This window comes from Podarcis pityusensis, assembly GCF_964106645.2.
Source record: "Podarcis pityusensis genome assembly, chromosome: 12".
NCBI classification, from domain to species: Eukaryota; Metazoa; Chordata; class Lepidosauria; order Squamata; family Lacertidae; genus Podarcis; species Podarcis pityusensis.
In genome coordinates this window covers 30,700,903-30,728,470 of record NC_138037.1, presented here as the reverse complement: position 1 = coordinate 30,728,470, position 27,568 = coordinate 30,700,903, and the positions used below count along the sequence as shown (strand labels likewise).

At 37.8% G+C, this 27,568-nt stretch overlaps 1 protein-coding gene across 10 annotated transcripts in view; it reads right to left on the bottom strand.

Annotated features, from left to right (window-relative positions):
• Positions 1–27,568, bottom strand: part of PHF14 (PHD finger protein 14) — a 130,767-nt gene that overhangs the window by 93,892 nt on the left and 9,307 nt on the right. For 9 of the 10 annotated variants that reach the window (XM_080974637.1, XM_080974628.1, XM_080974631.1 and 6 more), the window contains exons 4-13: positions 21,415–21,559; positions 17,598–17,757; positions 12,531–12,642; positions 11,350–11,487; positions 10,047–10,193; positions 9,072–9,342; positions 8,177–8,283; positions 6,570–6,665; positions 4,547–4,650; positions 2,231–2,362 (exon numbers count right to left, since the gene is read on the bottom strand). In XM_080974637.1, the coding sequence (XP_080830763.1) occupies positions 2,231–2,362; positions 4,547–4,650; positions 6,570–6,665; positions 8,177–8,283; positions 9,072–9,342; positions 10,047–10,193; positions 11,350–11,487; positions 12,531–12,642; positions 17,598–17,757; positions 21,415–21,559 (1,412 nt within the window). Of the gene's footprint in view, positions 1–2,230; positions 2,363–4,542; positions 4,651–6,569; positions 6,666–8,176; positions 8,284–9,071; positions 9,343–10,046; positions 10,194–11,349; positions 11,488–12,530; positions 12,643–17,597; positions 17,758–21,414; positions 21,560–27,568 lie in introns of all 10 variants that reach the window. The other variant, XM_080974633.1, reaches the window with a different exon arrangement.

Genomic DNA, 27,568 nt, shown 5'->3' with positions numbered 1-27,568 from the left:
ACATCCTTCTGATATTTGGGGCCTTAGTCATTTAGGACAACATGAGCCCATTGAATTTGGCCCAGAAACAAATGCACAATCAAGGCAGTATTGTTTTAAAACAAAGTTATATGGGTTCTAAAGGGAAACACAAACAGCTGCACTTTGGACAAGTTGAAATTTCCAAGTCATCTTCAAGGGCAATGACAGAGGGTGCACTGATTGAGAAATAGGGATCACATCCAACACTGCAACTCTGCTGGCACCAGATGCCCATAAGGAGAATGGAATTTAGTCTTTCTCTCTCATGCCATCCAACCTGCTCCACTCCCTCTAAATTAGTTCCGAAGAGAGCAAATTTCTGGGGGGTGTACCAAGGGTGGGGGGAAAGGAAAGGAAAGAAGAGGAAATAGAAGTCCTCCTGCAGCAGCCAAATAGGGGTCCCTTCCAACTCCACAATTCTATGATTTATGTTTAAACATTAATATAAATGGTTTGTGGAACTAAATAGTCTTGATTATAGTAGGACCATGTAAAGCAAGGAGGTTTGTTTATTGCAGAACTACATACTGCAACCACGTGCAAGAAAGATGACATCCACTGTCAGAAATGGAAAGAAGATATTGCCCATATCAGGTGTTCTCAAGTGCTGCAACACTCAGTCCACTCTATGTAAGCAACTGATGTCCTGTAGAAGTCAAAGACTGCCACTCCTTTATTTTGTTCCGTACATTGTAATGGAAGCCACTGAAAATTGAGCTACTTACCATCGCATAGCCTCAACCTATTTCTCACTTATGTTACAATATGACAAAACCAGAACAAAACCCAAGACCTGAATAGTACAAGAATATGACTACTAACTTTCCCAAGTGTTAGTAGCTGTTGAAATTCAAAAAACTCTTTAAGACATAGAAGCTATATAGAGGCTTGAAATACTGATGTAATTGAATTTTATCCTAGTACTCATACCAGTTCATATGAGCAAACTGAACTGTTAATGTTTGGATACTATTACCAACTCATTTTTGGCATCTGTACATCTTTCTTCACCAGTTTCTAGTTACATAGAATTCACAAAATGATTGCTAAACCAAGTATTGAGTTCGGGACTTACAGCAACATTTTGCAATATGCTTCTGGTCAATTCAGAATTACCAAATGGAAAACACCTAATGGAAATAAGGGAGAATGCTGTTTGGATCGCTATAATATAGATCAAATAGTGTATGAAATAATGTGGATGATCCAATCATCTTTAAAATTCTACAAAAATCCCGGGAAAAGTGTACACACAACATTGGTACCACACAATTACAGCATTTGAAACAAATTGTGGGAACGTGCACAGCCTTTCTGAGGACTGAATTCCTTCTCACCTTAATTAGCAATAAAAGAACTGATGACATTAACACTAACCAGAGGTCTCATATAGCCAGGGATTCAAACCACAATGTAATGCTCATTTCAGACTCTAGGTAAAACAAGAATCTTAGATAGCATTACCTATATTTAGGGTTAGTACAATTTCCCCTAACATTGTAAAGGTAAATCAACAGTGGAAAATTCCCTTTCTTGATGTGAAAGCTCAGACCCAGGAGACAAATGTGGCCATTTGGCGTCTCATTTGGCTTTTGGCGTTTCCCCAGGTAACACACCCTCCACAGCCATGCCCCACTTGCCAGTCCTGCTTTAGTGTTCCTATCTAGATGCTTGACCTCCAATGATGCACCTTACTATCCTGAACAGGGAAAAGAAAAACTAGCCTACTCTACAGATGGTTAATCCCAGGGTTGTGGGTTCAAGCCCCATGATGGGCAAAAGAATCCTGCATTGCAGGGGGTTGGGCATGATGACCCTCATTGTCCCTTCCAGCTTTACCATTCTACATGCAAGAGTACAATTCACAATGGTTGCTCTGCCCATGTTTGCCTCTGGCATGTGGCCTCTGGAAAGTTGCCTATGCAAGAATGAGGCCCTTGGGTTGAAAAGGGGTCTTCACTCCTTCATTAGTCCACAGTAAGTTTTTTTTTTTAAGGAAACAAAATAAACCCAAGGTACAAATACGTGATGAAAGGGTGGATCTTTGTTTTGTAAATTGTCTGTAGTCAATAATCAATATAGAACTCAAACTTTCATTAAAAAAAATCCTTGCTGATAAAAACACAGAACAAAAACCTTGGGAATAGAAAAACCCCTGACAGACTGAGGCCCTCATATTTGTAGTACAATGCATTTACAATATTCTTACCAGTAACTGTTTTTAGTCTTCCTTGGCATCCTTGAAAGTGGAGGGTCCAGACATCCAAGATGATAATGGAGTTTACAAGTATCACACAGCAAAAGGAGGTGTTGATCATGGTTCTTCTTGCAAATCCCACAACTTGGAAATGCAGGGAAAAAGTTTCATTTGAGATAATGCATATACTTTACTGAATCATCTCAATGTTTACATGGGGTAAGATCCAGAGAACCCCATGCATGAGCAGAAGGCATTTCCGCTTGTGCAAAGGGTGGTCCTCAATTTCAGCTAACTCCCCACTCCAGTGGCCCTTCACATCACATCCCACAATGTTTTGAAGGGTCTCCAGACCCTCAGGAGCAGCCAGGGGGCGCAGAGCGGGAGGGCATTAAGGCACTGCACCACAAAGGAGGAGACCGCAAAGCCCTGTTGTGCAAGTGAAACTAAGCACTTCTCTGGATCCAAGCCATTGTTAGTATTTCCCTAATATTTGCTAGATATTTGTGACTTCTGATATATTGATTTTTATCTATCATTTTCCTTAAATTCACACTGAGGCCGGTTTGGTCCTGAAGGCAGACGGTTGGCCTGAATTTAAATCCCTCACCAGCTATTAGAAAACCACAGGGGTCTGCAAATAAAATATTTCAAACTTAAGTCCTCATCTGTAAAAATAATATCCTTTGAATTCACTTACTTTAAACTATTCACTTACTTTGAATAGTTGTTGGGAGAATGAATGCAATTTAATTGTAATGATATTTGTATTTTACAAAGGATGTATTATTATTGTAAATTAATGAAGGATTGCAAATAAAACATTTTATGTCAGAATCAAGACGAAGCAAATATGCAGTAAAATAAAAATAACTGTTGTGATGGAAAACACCCTCATCCTTGGACATGCTAGTCATGTAAAAAAAAGTTCAGCAGCAACATTTTTTATCACTTGTACATCAAGTCAACAAGGTCATCCAGCAGAGGTACCCCCATTTGGTAAACATCATCCCAAAACAAATTAACATTCAACAGAGAAAATTCAACAATTCATAAAAATGTGAACCATGTGACAAGAGTGGATAATTTTAAATATACTGAAGTTAACTAGCATAAGATTCAGGGAAGTATTTCGTCTCACCACGCAAAATTAACAGGTAGAAGTCATTGCCACAAGACATGGTGATGACCACTAGTTTAAATGGCTTTTTAAAAGCTTTAGGCAAATTCATGGAGGGCTGTGGCATCAATGGCTATTAGCCACAATAGATAACTGGGTATATTCACATCTAGAAAGTGTATACTTCTGACTACTGGATACAGGAAGCAAACAAGAGATGGCTATCACTATCATTATCCACTGAGAGCTCTTCAAAAATATCTGGCAAGTCACTGATGGAGACAGATCAAGCAAGGATGTTTTCATGTTGCTAAAAGCATTTGTGGTTGTTATAGGACATAATGCAGTCAAATGCTCCCCACAAAGAAACACAAGGTGGTATTAAATACTTCTAGAGATTGCTAGACTGATTTTTGCTAGTCACTGAAAATTTAAGGAGATACTTTTTATTAGCCAAATTGAGGGCATTCCATGAATCTTCAGATGCATTTGAACTGGCTAACCAAATATGGACCCAGTTCTTGCACGTACAAAGAACTCTTTGTCACTGGGTTATGACCAATCTGAATGGTGAAACCCCATACAGTGAGTAAATATTCTGTTATAATTGCATTTTATCTTGCAGAAAGGTAGCTTTTATATGGAGTATATGTTTCAATACTTGTATCAAATATTTATTTATTTTTTAAAAAAACCAACCATAATGGTAAATGGTAAAAAGAACTAAACATATAACAATGAGTAAATACATCAATTACTCAACAATATATTAACCTGAATTATGAAAAATACTAGACTTGAGGATCAAATATGCTTTGTTATATTAGGGCTTAATAAACCGTATAAGTTCATAATAATTTCATTCAGACCTTGCTGGTCAATTTTAAATGCAAAACTTTTTAATGTTTGAAGGTTCTCAACCATGTATCACAAAACAGATTAAAATCTCAGGTATAAAAGAAATTTTCTTCTGAAGTGCTGCCAATGGATAGAGAAAATCTCAGTAATGATGTCTGGGGACTCTGAAGATAGTTTAACATTTTTTTAAAAAAAAATGATTTAAAATGAATCAAGTTAGCTGCCTTACAACAGTGGTGTCCAGGAGTAAAGGCATTTTATTCAGTTGTTTGGAATAAAAAAAATTACTTATAAAGGTCTCTTACTCTATCCATAATCTATGCCTATTGTGCTGTGTTTCTACTACTTGCCTATAGAGAACTGCAGGGAGGGTTGTAGTCTTCTGGGTTCCACCCTCCTTTTTACTCGGTTTTCTTTCCTTGGGTGCTCGCAAAATTGCTGGTATATTCAATTTCTATTGGGTTTGAAGAAACACAGGATATTTTGTGAGAGACATATATAACATAACATTCCCCCTCATTTACTGCTCAGCAATCAAAATTTGGCTGTGCCCAATATACTAAAAGTTAGGAGAGGAAACTGCTTAGTCAGGCTGCAAAAATGACTACACTATATATTCTGTCCCCAAGTGAGCCCTATGAGAAATGAAATTGCATTCACATATTTTCCAATGCAAAAGAGAGAGAGAAACCAAAGACATTAAAGCCCTGGCTTTTTAACTCCCCCCCCCCCCCCTTTAACAGAGGGAGCTTTAACAGAGACAGACAAGGACAAGCTGGTTTAGAAGGTTAAAAAGAAAAAGAAAAAAGAAAAATCCACTACACTTCACGAAAGAATATTGAGGCAGTTTATTTTCCTCACCATCCCTGCTACAGTGGTGCTCCATAGGTTAATTAGAAAAATTATCTTATTGGACCAAACTCTGCACAAAGCAGGAGAGATTCTCTTCGGGTTTCTACTAATCTGCAGTATGCTAGCTTCACAGACAGCAACCATCTATCAAAGTCATTTCTCAGTGGCCCTGTGGGCCTGCATCTGTTCAACCAACTGGAAAAAAGTGTCATGCAAGCTGTGCAAATGAAACTACTAGTTTTTTATTATTATTAAATGATTGCACCAGGAAACATATTTGTGAAAATTTGATTCCCCCCTCCCTTTTCTTTTTAAAAGGGATGAACTTCTTATTAACAAACTTAAATTCCGACTCCCATATGTATGAAAGGCCCATAAAAAAACAGGTTATATTAATCATCTGGGCCAGTTTCACAGAACCATCAAGCACTTTGTAAAACCTTGCTAATTCTTGTGTTGAATTAACACTTAGCACAAAAACAAGGATAATTACAAAAACAGAGCTGGCCAATGGTCCAGTTTCTTAAAAGATCATTTTAACATTTTATAATCTTAGAAAGCCAACTAGGGAGTCAGTCAAAAACAAAAACAAAAGCTAAGATCTGATTATATATTGGAATGACACATAAAAGGCTCCCACTTTCTTGAGGAATCTGCTAACTGCACTGAATACCAGATATAAGCCTCAGTGAAGGATGAATTAGGAAGCACTAAAAGAAAAAGCCAGCGAAATTCATCAATCTTTCAGATACAAAGTGCCATATAACTTCCACTGTTTGTAGAACGGGAGAAGCAGCTGTACAACAGGCAGCAAACTGTGTAAAGTGTTCATTGTGCTCTTTTAATGTAGCTGAAAACATAACCATATCAAGATATTTGATTCTGCTGGTTTAAAAAGTGCAATACTGTACTCTTTAGAAGCTAATGAATTTAATAATTGGGAAGTGACAGCATTCACTTTTTTACAACTGACAAAATGATCAGTAATCCTATAAAAAAATAACCAGCTGTACCCTAATATTCTTCACTTCCTATTAAGGACATTCCCACATGCATAATTCATTTAAAACTACAGCAAATTACATATGCTTTCAGTTGCATATTCAGAAAACAGGGGGGAAGAAAACAATATACCCTAAGAAAACCTGCTCTTTGAAAGCTACAGTGGGGGGGGGGGAATAGCAAAGAATGTGGTTAGATTAACTCATGCTTCAGGTTTAGCTTCATCACAAATGACAGGTCAATCAGTTACACCAAATGAAAGAATTTTGCAAACAAGATAGCTAATCCAAAAACAAAATTAGGCTGCAGTTTCCCATTGGGTAGGCGCAGAGCCCTATATACATTTCAATCAGAAATCATTATCTGCAGAATAAGGCCAGGACTTTATCAAATGTATCTTTTCAGCCTAAAAAAAGTGACAGTAACAAAGAGAAAACCCTATTTTTAGGACTCATATGACCCATAAATAAATAAGATATAAGGAAAGAGGGGAGGAGAAAAACAATGGGAAAAACCAACCTGCCCAATTATTCTACCAAGCACAGCCCATATTCCTTGTCCTTCATTTCGTAGCTTTGCATTCACGTTCTGAAGTTCTTCTAAAGACTCACACAACTAAAAAACAAAGCAGTGAAAAATACTGTGAAAGTTATTTCGTACCTCGTATCCAGGAGGAGGCATTCTTTACTTATGAAACCCTTTTCTATGAGAGGTAATTAAATAATAAAATTGTTCACTCATGTCAATGCAACTGAAATCAGTAAAGTTAATCAGCCATTCAATAACACCAGAAAGAAAACATGGGCATCCATCTGGTTAGTAAGGGAGAACCTAAAGTAATTTTGTCTGACAATAAGACTATAATGGCAGTCAAGAAACATCAAAACAGTTCCACTCTGTTATTTCCATCTGTAAAGATGTGCCAGGTTTTTCTACACAGGGAATCAAGATTTCAGAGCTATACATCTGCACACTTGAAAGAAGAAAATATGAAGCCTTGTCACATTTTTTAAGTGTAACTGGGAATGATGTTCTCTCCTCCAGACTACTATTTATTTTTTGACAATTCCAACAACTATCATTACTTTCATGGGGTGTGCGTGAATGCACGGCCATGTCTTTTTGAGAACAAATAAGAACGGCAATACAATAGGTAGCATTGAATTCTCTAGTCATGTCTTCCATTCCTTGTGATCAGCGTGGCATACATGTGTGTATTCACACAGCAGTCGCTGCAACATTGAAGGCTTCCCTCAAATACCCCAAAGTATCCACTGACGGTATTTCAAATCAAAACTTCTGTTTACATCAACCTAACAGGAAAAACACGTCGCCAACATCCCACATATCTAAAGTTGCATGTGGTGATCAACAAAGTGGTTCACTAGGTAAAATTACTGGCAGCTGCTGCCTGGTGACTGTATGGGAAGAACCACAGTTGGTGATAAAACTACACATGCTTTGAATACAAAAGATCCTAAGTTCAATTACTGACATCGCCAAAGAAGCGGATAAACAGGTGGTGTGAAAGACCTCTTCATAAGATCCTGGAGAGCTACTGTGAATCCAAATAAAAAATACTGGACTAGATGGACCAAAGTCATGGTTACTGAATGGATAGGAATAAGGAGCCCACGTGAGCAGAGGCAATTGCCCAGTCAAGACCTATGTTACTGTTCCCATCTTTTTACTTCGTTTTTTATTGTCATTTTAGTATTTCTATTATGTCTGTAAGCTGCTTGAATATTTTCTGTGAGTAAAGCAAATAATAATAATTTGGCAATCCCAGACTCTGCCATCCCCATGATTAAAGCTAGGACTTGGATTTCCTCCTCACAGTTACCCTAAAGCTCTAAGGGAACACCTCAACGTAAGCAAATTTTTATGCTCATGATCACGAGCAGATGCGCACAACAAGCGAGAGTCAGGCTCTTGATACCAGACTGAGAAAATCTGTATAGATGACAACCTCTGAGAAACATCTTAATCTTTTAGTGAACAGCAGGAGACGGTTACTGAAAGACCATTTGCTTTAAGATGGGTTTTAGTGGAAGTCAATGGTTTTCTAACTATAGTTTCATTTTAAATACAGCATATGATGCGCATTTTTGAAACACATCATTTACCTTGTTATATTCTACATGAAGTTTTTCCTGTTCGTTCTCCAGCTTATCCTTAATTTTCTTCTGTTCTGCCATATTTTCTTGGATCTGGATCATGCGCATGTTTCTCTCTAAAATAAAAGCCAGCACTTTTTCTGTATTTCCCTTTTTTTTTTTTTTTTGAGCATGCAAAGCAACAGAATGAATGTAGGTAACAATACATCATACGACAACATTTCTTTGCATTCAATGTCACATGCAGAAAACACTCTCTGCAGCTGAACAACGCTTACAATATTTCTAAAACATCCAAGCTATGGATATTAAGATCAAAGGCACATAAAAAAACAAATACTAGTAAGTAATTCATCCCTTGCAAAGCAGAAAAGGAAGGGTGACCAGGGCAAGAAACCCGATTGCATTACTGGAGGGTTTTTACAGAGCTAGGCTTGCACCTGATCTCAATAGCAAGGGCTGAGGGAGGAAAGAAGCAGCATTAATGCCAATTAATATTGAGTTAGAATGCACTCCAAACTTTAAATAGGAAAGATTTCAACAAAAACATTTTTAACTATCCCACACATTATTTTAACGCGACATATATGAATATTTACTTGGCTACTTGGAGGCAGCTTTGTTGCTTTAAAATTGTAACGAGGGAACTATAGTGCTCACATACAGGAGTATATGGGTGGCTTGAAGTTTAAAGCAACTCCACTCTTTCATCTGTAAACCATCCCTTCAAAATCTAGACTGGGGTGGCTAACCTGCAGCCTCCGATTGTTGCTGGATTCCAACTCCCACCTGCCCAGCAAACCAATGTTCAGGGATGGTGGGAGCTATAGTCCTGCAACAACTGGAAAATGAAAGGTTAGCCATTCCTGGCAACAATGCAAAGCACATATCTTTTCACCCTTACCAAAATAATAATTGACAAAATCAGCGGTCAGGGCTGGCTGTTTGTGTTTTCTTCTTCCATCCACACTGGAACTGGTATCTGAAGTATCCACTGGAAAGATGTCTGTGCTAATTCCCATTAATTCTGCTTTGCGCATCAGCTTACGTATTGCTGAAGCGCTGCTAGTGAGCGGCCGCGGCAGTTTCTCCCTTGGTACCCACGCCTGCGGCCTCGTGGTACGTGCTATTTCTGACTTAGCACGATACTGCTGTAGTCTGGCATTAATTCGGGCCTACAAATTTTAAAAAAGCAAATCAAAATAAAGCTAAGAAGCACATAAACACTTTTGCTAGAAAATGTAATCTCCATTTCTAACACTGCACACACAAATCTATGGTGAGAGAAGATTGCTTTTAATAGCGCAAAAGAACTGATCCTAAAATACTCTCTGGACTAGAAGAGGTAGAGTTTGAAACAGATGTATTTATGAGCTTCCTCAAGAAAAATCCAGTATTGGTTTCTGTTCTCCATCATGCTGATCCTTCACAACTGAAATTCAGAATTCTCATAAAACTCAATAAGGAATGAATACATCAGCAGGCAAACTTTCCCAAATATCTGGGTAACTCAAGCTAGAAATGGGTAACTCAAGTTAGAAGTTGTTCAGACTGACAACAGACTGTGGCAGAGGTAAGTACAAAGACTCAAACTAGGGGGAGCACTAGCAGGCTTGGGGTGGGGTTAGATTTATTGAGCTGGAGGAAAAGTGGGGTCACAGAGACATCATGCAGCTGGGAGAGGTACACATGCTTATACACCTGAGTTTAGATTATTTGCAAGCAGGTGAATAGTGATTCTCAAACATTTCATACTATTTACAACTATATGCATTTTCACTGGCAGTCACAACAATTCCATCCTTTTTCCTCTGCCCTGATCTTTCTCATTTAGTATGCTATATTAAACACAAATACAAACTTGGCTTGGGTATACTACCTGAGCTTCTGGTGACAGTTGTTTCTCTCTCTCCTGCAAAGACATTTTGCAATAGGATTGCAAAGCCAAATAGTTCTTGCGCTTCCACTTTCTATCCATCCTGTCTGCATGTTGCTTGCAGTAAGCAAAAAAGGGATCTGCAATATCCTGTTCCAATTAAAATAAAAATGAAGAAGGCAAACGCTCATGAAAGAAAATAGTTTGTCAGCCAGGAAAAGCAGTATTTTAATTATATTTTATCATGTAATTTTAAATTGCCATTATGTAAGCCACCTTGAGAGGTCCCCCCCCCCCCAAGACAGCCTAAAAGTATTCTAAAGTAAATGAATAGGATAAATAAATAGGATGGTACACACACACACACACACACACACACACACTTTCCACAATTTTGTTAGGTAGGGTCTGAAAAAAATGATTCTGATGGCTTTTAAGGTATTTTAACCAACCAAAGCCAGATTAACGTAACATCACTACAAAGAATATGAAACTCTTGTTTTGATTCAGCTTTTCAAACTCAGTGCAGAGTTTACAAATTAAATAGCCACATGTTTATCTACATATAACAGATACATTAGTTTTAATTGTTTAGCTACTCCTAAGTGGTATCACTACAATCTATGTAAATGTTAGAGGTAAACTTTCAAGTTTAATCTCATTTCCAAAGGGGCTAAAAGACTGAGTATCAAGCAGCTATTTCTGTGTGCCATTTTCCAAAGGCGTTAATGTAGAAAGCAATTACATACATGAATACTGTATAGAACGGGGAAAATATTTTCATACATATTTTGAAGAGCATATTTGTTTCCCTCTGCTCATTCAAACAGCTAAGCAAGTTCTGCACTGCCACACAACTTTCTTTCGTTTCCAAATGCTGCAGTATACATCAACAAAGGTAGCACAGGAGAAATGCTTGACAGATAATCTTGGAAAAAATAATCCGACCAAAATGGTGGATTGCTGGTGGATCAGAACCATGTATGATTAGAAAGTCATTGAGATGGAAGGGAATTGAAGATCATAATCACTCTCCCCACACATATTCCTCTTTCTAGTATGGAATGGATCCAAGAGAGATGATTTCTGCCAAAAATGTCTACATGTTTCAGGGGAAAAGGTTAAAAGAAAAAGGGAAGGTACAAAATACGCCTTCTGCATCCCAACACAGGAAAGCTGAAGCAATCAATATTAAGTAAGGCAATCAACTCAAATATTTCTTAGTTATTTTAACACATCAATTTGAAGTTTTAGTCATAACAAAAGTCACCTGGGTTATTTTCACTAATGCAGAATATTATCATACCTCTTCAGCTGCTGCTTCTGACAACAGGCCTTCCTTCTGAGCGCAAGTCACATGGAAATATGCTCGGCACATCCCAGCATCACAACTAATGCAAACGCCAGTTCTGGCAAAACGGGGATCTTCACAAAAACTGCATTCCTGTAGCAAATAAATGAGAGAGAGAACATTACAAAAGTATTACCTTTATACTGTAACTTTATACAGACTAAAGTAGTAACTTTATACAGTACCTTAAAATGGACTATATATTTTACAGAAGAAGACAAGAAACAAACAAAAGGGAATGAGAAAACGGATAAAACGGAACCAGAAGTATATATAAGATGGTACATTCAACCCTAACTACAACTTTTCCCTACTGTCAGCAATAGTTTTCATGTAAATTACCATATCCGTATCTATATAGGCTTATTAGAGTGGGGTATTTGCATACTTAGGACATTCTATCCCATCTTTTGAAATGCCAAGGCAGGTTGCAATAAGTGATACACACTTAAAGCCAAGTAATGCATACCAGTCCACAGACAGCAACAATGTACATACTGAAAAAGATGTCCTAAAAACAAACAAACCCCTTTATTACATCTGATATACCATTTAAAAGTTTAACATCAAGACAAGAGTTAAAAGTGTGATCTTCAGTGAGCCACATTTGAGCATTCCGGTTGGGGATGAGGGAAGGCCTCTCAAGAATTCACTCGAGGATTATCTGTTTGAAATCTCATATATTCTCAGATCAATATTATTGTGGTCTGATGGCTAAATCTTTATAGTACTGTAGAGGATTAATTGAGCTGCCCTGCATTTACTTGACTGCCCTGTTATTAGTACTTTTATAACTAAAGCCCAGTGTAAAATTACAAGCCTTAGTCCTGTGGAATTAGTTGAATAGTTCCTATCCAATGAGGGTTTCATAAGAAAAATGAGACTATATATAATAATATTCATTATAACCAGATTATAGAGTTGGAAGAGGCCCCGAGGATCATCTAGTCTACCCCCCCCAATGCACCTCTATGCAGCTGTCCCTTATGGGGATTAAACCTGCAACCTTGACATTATCAGCACCATGCTCTAACCGACTTTTTGAGCGTTTAGCTGTAATGAACTGAAAAGGAAACAAACAAAAACAAGCTACAATCATATAAATTATCCCCAAAATATATCTATTTGAATGTTACCTTAGCACCATATTTGGAATAATTCATTTCTGTAAGAGTAACTGGCCGCAGTTTGTCAATATCTCCAAATGCTACTCCTGGAACATAGAGTGCACAAACAATGTGGACCCATCTATAACAAAAGAGGAAAGCATTTACTGTTCATATCTGAGCACTAAGAAAATTACAGATAAGGAAAGAACAATTTAGGTGACCCAGATGTTAATGGGAGCTTCTACAAATACTACAAACATTAAGTCACCATGGTTTTGAAACAACTAAATGATGGGACAGGAATGTAACTTTTTTGTAATAACAATTAATTAATATGTACTTCAACAATATTTCACAACTCCCCTTTGAATGGATTAGACCGAATTTAGAACCTGTGATAGTCTCCCTACTGTTTTAGCCAATTTGGAATACAATCAATGGTGGAGAAACCCTATATAGTGCCATCCTATACAGCTGGCTTTCATACACATATCTGCACCTGGTTGGAAAAATCTATGCAAAATAGGTTTTTGTTAACCCTGTGCTAGCTTAGCACTTTCAGAAAATTTACAACTGCACAGCTCAGCAGAGAATTTATTCCCACTTCCCCTAATGATCAATAAAAGTTTACCAGGATGTGTCCATTGGGATTGGGGTGGATATCCTGGGGGAAGAAGGGGGAGCCTGAAGTGTACTAATGATATGAATGTTTTATATTCTGTATTATTTAATAGGAATCTGAAAGCAATCCATCCATATGCAGAAGCTGCTTGAACATCTTTGCTTATATTGTAAAATTGTTGTTAGTTTGTTCTTAAGCAGAAGGGCAATTCTGATCTATGTACATGTCTTGCACTTCCAGTGTGAAGGCCTTACACCAGGGGCAGCCAATGTGGTACCCTCCAATGCCTTGAACTACAGTTCCCATAATCCCTGGCCACTGGCTATACTGGCTGGGGTTGATGGAGTTCTAGTCCAAAATATTTGGAAGTCATTATTTTGACTACCCCCGCCTTAGATCTTACTCATTTGAAGTCACCTCTGAGTCTTTTTTTATCCATGTTTTGAGTTTTAGGCAACACTGAAATATCTAGCAATTTGCCCAAAAAGATCCAAATATTGAAGCCCCCAACTTTAAGATATTCTGTTTTTTGAAATTCTAGGAGAGTTTCCCTCTTTATGAAATGCCACTGATGTGTTGCACTGGTAACAATTTTACCAGGGAAATAGTTGCTCTTATTCACATTATCTTCTATTTAAAAAAAAAAAAAAAAAAAAAAGCCAAGGTTTTGGCTGGTGATTTTTGATAGTACGTTTTAATGCAACCTCCCCATTGCACCCTGCAGAGTTCAATATAAAGATACACATCTTCAACAAGCAGCTGCTTCTCAATTTAATTTGCACAGTTTTTTCATGCTCCACTGGTGTATTAAATGCTGCTGCACTCTGTAGGAGTTTATCTATGATAAATCCAACAGCTGGCTGCTTGCTTCATACTGACCTTCTCAAAATGTTTTAGTACATGTCACACAAGTACTGTAGTATTACAGATTTAAACTGCCATTTCAGTATGATTGGCACACAAGTGTCTCATTTCCTTAACCACCTATGTATGAACTCCATCCTGAATCTTTATTAAAAGCACAGAAGTCAGTCAAGTTCACAGCTGAGGCAGCTTCAGCTGCATTTAATACCAGTGCCTAAATGTTTTCCTACTCATTTGTTTAGCTGCACATGTTTGAGAACCTTGTAATTAAGACAAATTGGGTAATCAAAGAAGAATAATCTTTCTTGTTACTTCCCCATCCATTTTGCTCCAAGCTAAGATGACAGATGTTGGTGAAGGGAAGGGAAAAAGCTGAAGCAAAATAAAGACAATAGTCTTAGCCCAGTTAGTATCATATCATATATACAGAGCAAAACATTATAGCCACATTGGTGCTCAGGAAACTAAAGACTACATGCAAAAAGTAGATTTGTTTCAAATTAACTATTCTACTATCTATCCAACCTCTTCGATGGGAAGGGCAGAGAAAATCATCCCTCATTAGAGAGAGAATATTCAGGTTTAGTTTAACATTCTGACAATTTTTTAGTTAAAAAAGGAAAGCTATGTAATTTGTTTGTAGCACATAATTTGGTGTCCTGGGCTTGCAGGAGGTTTGACAGCCATTTGCAAAACTCCACATTGACATCATGTACACACAAGTGGCAACCACAAGAAAATGTATTATATTCCTAGCCCTTAGAATGAATGTTCAAATGTTCAGCCAGTTTGGAAGAGAATCACTAACATTGCTTTGACCTTATCCAGGGAAGGGAGTTTCAGGGGGGCAGAGGGAGTTAACTAAAAAAGGACAGCTTTTTTTTCCTTTCCCACCTTCCTGAAATCTTTCCCACTGTGCCAGTCCTGAACCTATGCACTTTAATGTTATAGAACAGTGTGATGAGGAGTTTGAAGACTGAGAAAAGAGGAAGGTGTCCTTTTAGAACTCCTGAAATGTTCCTGTATGGCACATAGGGTTTTTTTATAAAAAAAACACCATATGACACACATCCCTCCAACTCCAGTCCCCCTTCCAGAACACCACAAGCTTTTAGAGCTCAAGCAGACCAACTCTCTCCCTGCTTTTCTTTTTCTCAACCAATATCCTCAATACTCCATGGATCAACTGTCCTCAACATTTCATAGGCCCAGGAAGAACGATAGGTTCTTGAATGGTCATTTCTTAATATCTTTTAATTTACAACTAATATACTTCTGCATACCTAGGAAGTATGTCAAGTATGTATATGCACACACCTATACTTCCTTTGCTATGGCTGTTGAGCATGTGCGGTCCTGGAAGTTTACCATATTTGTTTTTAACTTCCACAGTATCTTTAAGTATCTGATTTTAACCTATTTATTTTAGTAAACCTCAGTGCGCTACCAAGAGGCCAATATATTCCTCTTGCTTCGCTTTATATTGGTACACACCACCCTGAGTTCACTGTTAAGGGAGAGCAGGGACAATGATTATGAAGGGGGAAAGTCCTGTTTTTAAGAGTTGTTGCTACAAGGCACTTCTACACAGCTGGATAAAAGTACTAAGTTTTTGAAAGTCTAGCTTCATTATAATCTGGGTTCAATTTATTTATTTGTTTATTAATGCATAGTCTGCCAATATGGCTTCAACAAGTCCTCAGGGCAGCTTACAAAATAGGTTGTTTTCTTACACTTGACAATTGAACAAGACGTAAATGCCAAGATTTTGAAACTTGGAGTGCAATTCTTTTAAATGCAAACACTCAAATTACAGCCTACTGTGTGTGGTTTCAAATGCCGACATCCATTTCAATAAAAAGTGTTTAGTATAGAGCCAAATTCAAAATGACAAATACAAACCCATGAATACAAGAAATTTATGAATGGTTTAAAATTGCTGAGACTTCTGATTCAATATATTCAGGATATTCTAAGCACAAAAGGGCAAATGGAACCATGCTCAGTTTGACTGTGTGGAATGTCCTGCTGAGTTTCAGAGGTATTGTGTTAATAACAGGAGCAATGAAATCGATTAAGCTTGAAAGCACCAGGTCATGTTTGGCAAGCTTGTTAATGCCTCACCAAGAAATATATTCCAGTGTCTTAAACAACTCAATGGCAGTCTAAAAATTCCTTAACAGTTATGGGATGACAGACTGCAAAGTTTTGATACGGGGCATATTTCCGCACAAACATTTTGAAACAAGCAACTTCCCAACATAAAATTTCCCAGTTATGGAACTACCTCCTATTAACATCTATCTGTCCCCCACATTATTTTAATCCAGGCAACATCGTAAGACCTTTTTTTCCTGGCAAGCCTTTGGAACGTAAGAGGAATGGCTTCATATGTATAATTTAATGCTGACTTTTATGTTGAATCACATATTATATTTTGTATTGATTTTGATGTAATTATGAGTTTTTGTTGTTAGCTGCAGTGGGCTCCCATGAGAGGAAGAGTAGGTATACTAATTGAAATAATAAAAGGGGGGGGGGAATACCTGAGTAGACAGAAACCTATGAGAAGACTACCCAGTGTCACAAAGTGAAAATTTTATAATCCCTTAAACTGTGTTTTAGAACACAGTACAAAGTTCTGACCAAACATTTAAGTTGTTTGTTTAGTCCTCCTCCTGAGTAGTTCATAAACCTTTAAGGTGCAGCAAAACCTGTAAATTTATTCACAGAATTATCCTAGTACAGTGGTGCCTCGCAAGACGAAATTAATTCGTTCCGCGAATTTTTTCGTCTAGCGAATTTTTCGTCTTGCGAAGCACGGTTTCCCATAGGAATGCATTGAAAATCAATTAATGCGTTCCTATGGTCAAAAAAAGTCCAAACATGCCAAATTTGGTACAACAAGAGTTTATTAAGTCCTCTTTAAAGTCACACATACTGTAAAGAGTATTTCAAAATTCAAACCCAGAATTTTTTTTAAAAAACAGCAGAGTGGCCCAATGGTCACAGAAAATCAGAAAAATGCAGAAAAAAAACCACAAGCTTCCAGATTCTTGCAAACCCCTCCCCAACACCAAGTCCTTGAATTCCAAACACCCCAACCCAAAATCCAAAATCCCCCAAAAAAGTTTTAAAAGCTTAACTTACCAAATGGCTGCAAAAGAAGTTTTGGAAAAGCTTCAAAAATCACCAAAGTCTTTAAAAACCTCAAAAAAGGCTACTATGTACACTGCGTTCTATGAGTTGCTCCTCGAAGTCAAGTTGCAACTGTATTAACGGTGTTAAGAAAAAGGAAACAAACTTGCAAGACGTTTCCGTCTTGCGAAGCAGCTCAAAAAACGGAAAACCCTTTCGTCTAGCGAGTTTTCCGTCTTGCGAGGCATTCGTCTTGCGGGGCACCACTGTAAACCTCTATTCCAGAAGCAACAGCAATGCTATGTTTCTCTGATAGGAATCTGGCTATAGTCTAATCTACCATTGGAAAGAAGGAAAGAAGTTATGCCTGACTTTCCAGAATGGGCTTGGTGAAGAAAACACATGACTGGAATAAATTGAAGGATAACTCTCAGGAACCTATCCCTCTGATGACAGCTCCCTTAACTAACCTGCCAGCATCCGTCTCCTTGAAGATTCCATCTTGGTTGGGGCAGAGTTCACAGCTCGGAGAAACACCACATTTGCAGGCATCACAGAACCATGGTTCAGTGGAGTTTTCTGAAGCGGAGCTCATAATAGAATCACTTTCGCCGTCAACACCATAACAACCTAGGAAGATAGAAAATACAAATGAATTAAATCAAAGAAATGTTATATCAAGGGATGTATTTAAGAATTAATATAAGACATGGAAAGCAAGCGCGCATGGAGCTATACAGTAGGTAAGGCAGAACTGACAGAGCTCTTTGAAGTAGGTAGCCAAATAGACATGTGTGTGTTCATGGTCTCAATTACAGGGTTTTTGGAAGCAACACCTGATCTTCACTTTCTCCAGCCACAAGAGCTCTATTACACTACCGTGAGCTTTCTGGAGAACTGCTGTCTCTATGCAGCTTTATTTATAAGGAGAGAATAAGGGAGATAACTATTCTGGATGAATAGTTACCCAAAAAACCAAAAGCATCTGCCTTCTAATTAGTAAGCAGGAAGTAGAAAACACCCATGCATTTTGATTTGTCTCTCTGTAACTGTGCAGATTGTTCCCACGGCAAATGAAAGCTACATTTATTTATTTTTTACAAATTTGCAGGTACTACCAAATGGCTAATTAGGTCACATTTTGCAAGGTTGTTTGATTGATTTTGGAGCATTACATATACTCTCTGACAGGAAGTCATATTCTGTTAATTTGTACAATTGACTGTGCTTTACTGGAGGAGGATTTGGGATTAATTCAAAAGACATCAGGAAAATACTGCAGTATTTTAAAGCAATGATTATTCTCTGCTTTAACAATCTATTATATGGGTGATTTGGGACGTGGGTGACGCTGTGGTCTAAACCACTGTGCCTCTTGGGCTTGCCGATCCAAAGGTTGGCGGTTTGAATCCATGCAGCGGGGTGCAAGCAGATAACTGGTACAGCCACGGAGGGAAGGTAAACAGCATTTCTGTGCGTTCTGGCACTCATCATCGCACCAGAAGAAGTTTAGTCATGCTGACCACATGATCTGGAAGGCTGTCTGTGGACAAACGCCAGATCCCTTGCCCTGAGGTGAGATGAGCGCTGCACCCCATAGTTGCCTTTGACTAGATGTAATTGCCCAGGGGTCCTTTACCTTACCTTTAACCATATAAGTGATTTCTAGATAACATATTGAACACCTCCTGCAAACAATTAGATTTACTTCAGGTGAAGAATACAAAACTCAAAGAAAGAGTGAGATTGATTGACTGCAAAGAGATCTGAAAGCTCAACTATGGAGAAATAGTTGCACTGTGCACCTATTTTATTATAAAGTCACCAGTTCATGTAACTCTTAAGAACATGAATTCTTCACTGTGTACAATGCCAATATTGGAGTAAACAAAGGGATATAAAAATATTTTAGGAAAACTGCAGTACGTCTTTAATTTATAGCACCAATGCAAGGACAATTGCCAGAAAGTGAATTACCCACAACTACATTGCCTGCAATGATATGTACCAGACAGCTTTCTTCAGACATGCTGCAATCAGTACATCAGGAGAACTGACACCCCAGCTGGGGGTGCTGTGCTATTACAAACCAGTAAGGAGATTTTAGCACAAAAGCAGTTATCTAAAGTGACAGGCCGGAGCTTAAGATTTTATTTTTAAATTTATCCACAGAAGGGTAAATCTATCCAAGGAACACTTTATAAAATATACCTTTTTTCAATTAAAACAAGTAACATCTTCCTGAAGCACTGATAGAAATTTGTCACCCAGATCTTAAAAGAAAAAAAAATGTTCCAGACATGTATCTAGCAAAATCTCTGTTATTATGAGGGACCGTGAAGTGCAGAAAGGTATGGCCTTTGAATATCAGGAGCAGGTGGCAGATTTTACCACCCACACCAAGTGTATTTCAACATCCAACACTTTTCTTTTCCACCAAGAGTGAACATTCATTTAGATTGGAAAACTGTGTCAGCCTCAGGGGTCAGTACCATCAGGCATCTGTTGAGGGCTCTCAGATGGGGCTTCTGCCAATCCAGAATGGTGACTGCAGATGCCTGAACCTGGCACACCACTCAGTCTTGAATTAAGAAAATATGGTGACCTCCTGATGCCGGAAACCATTGTTTTAAACCAACAAAACAATCACTGCCCATTGTGGTTGAAAGTATTTCCTAGAAAGGAAAGTCTAGACTGAGCTCAAAACGTAACAGGCTGAGGGCTTCCCTGTATTCGTGCTGCCTCCAACCCAGGCAGCAGAGAACAAAGTGAAAGCACCAGTTCTCAGCTATCTGGAGCTTAAGAGGTAAGCTAAATGGAAGCAAATAGCTTGCTGCTTGCTTCTTCAGTGTGGGATCTAAGGAGTTGGATTCAGACTCCATTGTCAAGGCCAGTTTGACCCCAATCCATATTATCCTTTAAGCTGCAACAGACACTGTCAGACATCTAGACTTTGTTCAAAAACCCTGATTATGAAGTTTCACCACGTGAAAGGATACATGTTAAGACTGTATCTTGGGCTGTGAGTTAAAATAAGCAATTTGCAACTGTACTATCACTGAATTGATTTATATTTACACCCATCTGCTTGTCTACTTAAGTTGCTCATCTGTATTTTGTGATACACCAAAGAAGGCAGCTTCTTTGCACATTATCCAGGGGAGAGACAGCCAAATTATTAATTAATTTAAAACATTTATACACTCTTTCTACCCCAACCCCAAAATGTTAAAGGCAGCTACACTTTAAACCAACACAAAAAATAATAACGGAAGTACGAAAGAAAACAGCAATGGCAAACACATTAAAACACATAAATATTACAGAGCCCTCCAAGTAAAATTTATCTATATTGAAAATGTAATAATGAAATATATACAGTAAACCAAAATACCTCCAAGGAGACACTAACAGTGCAACCCAGTGCATGTTTACTCAGATGTAAGCCCTAATATGCTCAACAGAGATTACTTCTGAGTAAATAATTTCACACTGTGACAGAAAATTAAGACAGCAATGTTGGGTTTCCTAGTTGGAAGTTCGAGAGCCAGAGTGTGACCACAGAGAAAGCCCTATCTCTGGTCCCAACCAAACATGCCTTTTTAATAAATAAATAAATAAATTTAATAAAGAGTCTATGCTTCTGATTTGAGGAAAACTGTTAGGGCTGGGAATGATAAGCAATTGAACCTTAATTTCACATGGATGCAGTATGAATCACTATGCAAAGTATTTGGGAGAGGATCTAACCTCTATCAGTGTGTTTATTTCAAGACATTTTTATGTTCCCTTTTAACTAGTCTGAATGATAATATACTACAACAAATCAGTCACACTCAATTGTAAACTGTATACATTAGCATGCCTTCTATCAGCATTTACTTCTTAAATGGATGGCACTATATTAAGAGGAGCAACTGCCTTTGTGAATTTAAAAGATTCACTGGGCAAATTCTTTGTTTCTATTCAAAAGATCAGGGTTAGATCTTATTGGCAAAACCATTTAATATATGAAGCTTTCATATACTGGAACTGAAGGGCATAAGGATTATAGCTTTAATTTGTTTTCCACTAAGGAAAAATACAAATTAACAGTTGAGTTTTCATAAACATGAAGCAGGTTTGACTGCATGCAAATTCATGGTTGCAGATTTAATCTCCCATATCTGAAAGTCAAGGAATACCAAACAGTTGTAGAAAGTATTGTATCCATTGCCGCTGCGTGAAAACAAATTCACCTCAATTTGCTTTATTATTTGTTGCAAATTGAAGTCATGATAGAATTACCTTCATGCACTGTTATTCCACAATTGTCGCACTGGATTATTTCATCAGCATCTTCACTATTATCCCCAAGACAAACACAGCAAATCATAATATGGTCCATTTTCTGAGAGCTCCAATTCTGAGATTTCTCAAGAATCAGCGAGTCCTATCATTGAAAAGTAAAAATACACTTGTTATATTAGAAGAGGCATTACCATGATTTACCATTGTTTTGAGCCTGCAACCTATGTTAGAACTGTAAGTGTATTTCTGAACATGATTCCTCAAGCCCTTTACTTCTTATCTATTGGTGTTTTTATGTTATACTATATGTTATACTATATGTGTCCATCACACATCACATCTACAATGGCCCTAAGCACTCTCACAAAGGCCTGGCATTCTTAGCCTTGTTGTTTCGCCTTGTGTTCTTTTCCAGCTCCTGTTCCTTATACTTTGCAATCTCTTGCTTCTAATTGCTGGTTTTAAGCCTATAAATCATACATGCCATATACCAGTGGTGGGGAAACTTTTGACCTCTAGATGTTGTTGAACTCCAGCTTTTATCAGATCAAGGAACACAGTCAACAGTCAGAGATGATGGAACTTGTAGTCCAACAACTTCTATGGCACCAGAGATTCCCTGGTCCTGCCAAATACCTTACACAACACTACCAAACTAAGGTGCAACAAATGACTCCAATCTCCTTCCTTTGCAATCATGCAGTAAGTTATTCATATAGGTCATATAGGTGGATAGAAATCAATGATTTTTCAAAAAAAAATCAGATTATTTTGATTTAAGTTGGATTTTTAAAATAAAATGCTTTTGGAGGGCAGAGAATCTTTCTAAAGATAGTTTTCTATTTAGTTACATTATAGTCCAAAGGCTAGCATTCATCAGGAAATAAGGATTTGTTTTAAGTTTTTCATGTGTGCTGAAACTCACGTCTAATTTGGGGGTTTTTAAAAAAAAAAGTTTAACCACATCAGTTAACAAACATGGATACATATGCTATAATGTTATTGTTTTAGTTAGTTTAAATTGTTATTAAGGAAATGATTATTTTTCTCCTTCAAATAAAGTGCAGCAGAAAAGCTGTCCAAATATAAACAGTTAACTTATTAAACCTCACAATAATTTCATAATTATCTGTCTATGTATTTCTAATAGTATAACCAAATCAGTAATTTTTGATATAACTGTAAAAACTACTCTGAAAATTTATTATTCCCAAAACGAAACCTTCCTCTGGTTGTAAATATTAAGATTATACCAGCAGGAATGTCTTTCTGTAAAAAGTAAATAAAAATAATTTAAATCAAGTCTTACTGACTAGTGATTTCAATCGTGGTTTAAATCATGATTTAAGTTGGTTTGATTTAAATTAAATCCACCCTGAGGTCAGCCCAAACCAACTCATGGAATTGCTATGATGTCAAAATACCACTGTGAGCTCCTTGAGAGAAAAGAGGATCCAAACAAAACAAACAATGCATTAATATCCCACAAACTTACAAAATATTAAGTACTGAAACACACAAAAGTTGAAGCCACAATGCTGAAGGGCTAGGCTTGGTTTCAATACACAAGCATATTTGTTATAGAGGAAGAACCAATAATTGCTTCTGAATAAAGACAAAGCCAGGATTGTCTTGTGCACATCTTATTTTCCCCAAGCAGCAGCCTCGTGTCTCATGGCAAGGTACTTTTGAAGCTGAGGGAAATTTCAAATCCAGACTGTGATACTATTACAACAGGTGCTCAAACAAAAAAGTAAGAAATTCCACTGGACATGAAGAAGCCATTGCCTAAAGTAGTTCTATGGATCACAGCCTATGTTATATGATGCATGAATTTAATTCAGGGTTTCCTGATTTGGGACTATAATGTTCCTGCGCCTTTCTCAAGATTGGCTCCTTAAAGAAACCATTTAGGTTTCCCTAGGTTTCAGCCACTGCTGCATTATTATTACCAATGCTACTACTGTATACTCCTTCCCAAGAATATCACTGCCATTAGAGTGTATACACAATATGGAACAACATGGTGGGGGGAAATCTCCCATTCTTCGAGCTGCAAGAACATGTAATAATTCCAGCTGTAACATTTACAATTTATGGTTTTTAGAGCAACTCCCCAAACTCTATATACGTCTGCACAAAGGCAAGTATACACACGTAGGTGGCTACAAATCCCAATGCATAGCAAAACATTGGCCATTACAACTAAATCATCACTTGATCAATTAATTGGATAGTTTGTAGGCTAAAAAACATTTTGGTTGAATAAAAAGTTGTCCCAATTAATCAGGCAAATATTGTTTTTTTAACTGCTTTTAAAATATTTAATTTTATTGCTTTCATGTCCTAACTTTTTGCCATCATCACCTTTCTTCCATCATGGAGCTCAAAGGTGGTGGACCTGAGATTCCCAGCTGGCCTCCCATTCCAGGTACTGAAAAGATCCCAACCCACTTAGCTTCAATAAGGTGTCTCATGTGCCTTCTGAATAAGATATAAATTACTATGAAAGCACCATCTTAGCAGAGGCATTTCCTCCTGAGATAAAATATGCCCGTTCTAAGATTATGTTTGATGTGTGCAGCATGCCTTTTTCCTTAAAAACAAGTGTTTTTCCTCTTACACACATATATGCATATTTAATCAATTAAAATTCATATGATTAATTGGCTAAGATTTTTTAAAACTGTGCAACAGCCCTAATTATGAAAAACAGACATTTAAATTACCACCCGAGTACTTTGGATTCTGCTTGAAACCAAGTAGAAATTCATCATCAAACTTCTGACACATTTAAACCTTCACAACTTTAGTGAAATACTATGGAACTTTTCATAATGGCAGGCGCTTAAATACTACAAAGTATATTTTATATGAAGATACAGCCATTGATCCTTAGTCCCATGGAACTCATTGGGACAGTTTAGTCACGGCTATGCTATAGATTCAGATATTCAACAGAAAATGATTCCACAGGGAATGGCCAAATGTATTATGTATTATTATTTCTAGATTGCTCTTCATCTGAAGACCACCGGATGGAATATAACACAATATAAACCAAACAACAGAACTACGAAACTCAATGTAGTTGTACATGGGTTTCCCAGCTGGCCTTCCATTTAGGTACTAATCTGATCCAAACCAGTTTACCTTCAGTATGATGGATACATAGTGTGTGCCTCCAGCTAGGTCTGTGACTACCTAACTACAGGAGACATGTGTAGCAGGGAACCAAGGACCATACTGAAATAAATCCTTAGTCTCAATAGTTTAATTGCTTTAACCTAAATAAGTTTTTATTCAACTTTCAATAATTTAAAAACTCTTAAAGTGTAGTTTGTGAAATATGGATTGGCTGAAGTATTCTATTCTAGAGGGATAGATGATCTGTGATAGATGACAGACTTGAGAATTTGAAAGACTAGATTGCAATGCTGGCTCTACCCCACACAGGTCTCCACTAAGGACTGAACTTTAAAGATGCAGCACTGATTGCCATTAGCAGAACAGCACTTAGAACAGCACATCACACTTAGCAATGTGATTCAGTGCAATTAATCTCCCTGGCCTTCATTTTCCTCATTCCTTAAATAGAACACAGATGTGGTTTACAATCCGAAGCACTTATATGCAAGACCCTTCATGCCAGAGCTGTCTTCAAAGGTTTCATCATCACAAACGTAGATGATGATGGTTGCAGTTTCATTATTAGAACCAGTTTGTGAGGTCAGTGGCCATGGATGCTGCACTGAAAACTTCAAAGTCAACTTCGGCTGCACGCATAATTCGCACCTGCATATATGCATGCAAATAGCTTCCTTGGACTGCAGTCCAACTTGGGCACAAACTTTGAGAGATTCAACCTATTAATACCTGTAAAATGTATTGCGAGACTTGGCTGGGAAGATGTCCTAAAGGCAAAGAACCACGATAAAAATTTTGCAGATGCAAGATCAAAGGATTCAGTTGTAATAGAATGAGCTTCCTTCACAGCACGCATGATGAGATTATAAAGCGCAATATCTATGCACTTTGCATGCCAGGATATTCAGCAATTAATGTATCTCTGCAGACCTGAATATACATTTGAAAGTAAGTCCCACTGACTCCAAGACTTCATCACTTCTGTGTACCTGTATGTACTATTTTCATAACTCTGTCCACTGTAGCTCAAGATCGCTATAGTATTTAGACCACTGGCCTCTGCTCCTGAAAGCTTGCATAGACATGGATATAGTAGCACCTTGGCTTACGTTACCCTCGGGTAATGTAAACTTCGGGTTGTGAAAGCGGCAAACCCGGAAGCATTTTACCGGGTTTTGCCATGCGTGCATGCGCAGAAGCGGTCCTCCGGTTGCGAGAACCTCGGTATACAGCCGGAACTCCAGAATGGATCCCGTCCTCAACCGGAGGTACCACTGTACTGGAAACACCACCATATCCACATTACCATCAGGTACTAAAAGTTTGATGCTGTACTAAAATACACAGGAACATAAGTGCTGTCCTGCTGGTTTAGACCAAAGGCCATCTGGTTCAGCATAATGTTTCCACAGTGGCCAACCAGATGCCTATGTGAAGCCGTCATGCAGGACAACAGCACAATAGCACTCTCCCATTCACATTTTTCAGTATTCAGGGACATGGTGCCTCTGATCCTGGATAGTATTGGTCTAATCCCCCTTTCAAAGTCATCAGCCATCAGTATGTTGGTGACAGTGAATTTCATAGTTTTTTTGCATCCCCCACCCCCACCCCCATTAGTTTTGCTGAATGACCCTAGTTTCTAGTATTATGAGAGAAAGTGAAAAACTTACCTCTATCCCCTTTCTTCACTATGCATAATTTTATATACTTCTATCATCTGGCACACTCCCACCCCCAGCCTTTTTCCTAAACTAATCCCTCCCTGCAACACTACACTCCATCTTTTTGACCATTTTGGTTGCTCTCTTTGACCATTTTTCTGCACTCTTTAGACAGCAAGCCAAAGTACATTTAATAGCAAATTAGCACCATTAAACAGAGCAGGACTTAGTTTAAAGTAAACATGCAGAGGACTGTGCTGTTTATAGGCTCAGTCCTAAAAAATAATTTACTACTACGTACAGACTATCACTTTGCTAGGTAATTTTTGAACCTGGGCTCAATGGTCTCACAAAGAGGTGGGCTTTAGAGAAGAGTTGGGGAACCTAAGACCCTCCATATGTTGTTGTTGTTGTTGTTATTAGATTTATATTCTGCCCTTCCTCTCAAAGGAGCTAGGGTGGCAGGAAACAACTAAAAATATTCCCAAAAAACAAACAGTTGAAAACATTCTCAATCAGTGATCATGGGATTGCCAGAAACAATGCTTTTCAGCCATTAAATAGCTGGGTAAACTCCCATCCGCCCAACTCCCATAATCCAACATGGTGAATGGTTAGAAATGATGGAATTTGTAGTCTAACATCTGGAGGTTCATAGGTTCCCCACCCTGCTTCAGATGGGCATGTGTATTACCTTATTTTTTTTAAAAAAATACTCCACTTTTCACCACATCTGGGTCTCAAAGCAACTTACAAAAATTAAAACAAACAATAATTTAAAACATGGATTAAAATATCATAGAATAAAATATCATTAGAATAGCATTTATGGTGCAATGTTCTCCTGAAATAAAACCATTTTTCACATGGTGTTTGAAACTTAGCAGGGATGGTACCTGCCTGATGCCAACTGGACATTCCATAGAGTTGGACCACTAAATTGAAGGCATGACTCATCACTAACGTAAGCCATGCCTCTGGTGCATGAGGGACCACTAATAGCGTTCCCCCAGATTATCTCAGTTACTATTCCCTGCTTGATCTGCTGCTGCTACATTCCTAATATACTAGAGCAAAGAACTCAAAACAAAAAGAGATATAAAAAAAATACCCTGAGCACAATTTCTCATTTAAAACTCCCTTAAACCATGATGCCATCATTACTTAGAAGAATTAAATGGAGTTTGCTTCTGCTGCCCTGATGCTATACACACTTGCCAGAGAATAAGAACCATTTTGTTGGTGAAAGAGAGGCTATATTTTTAATGTAAAAATAATAAAATGAGCAACTATTACCGTAAGTATGAACATAGGTTAGGAAAGTTGACTGGTCCAATGGT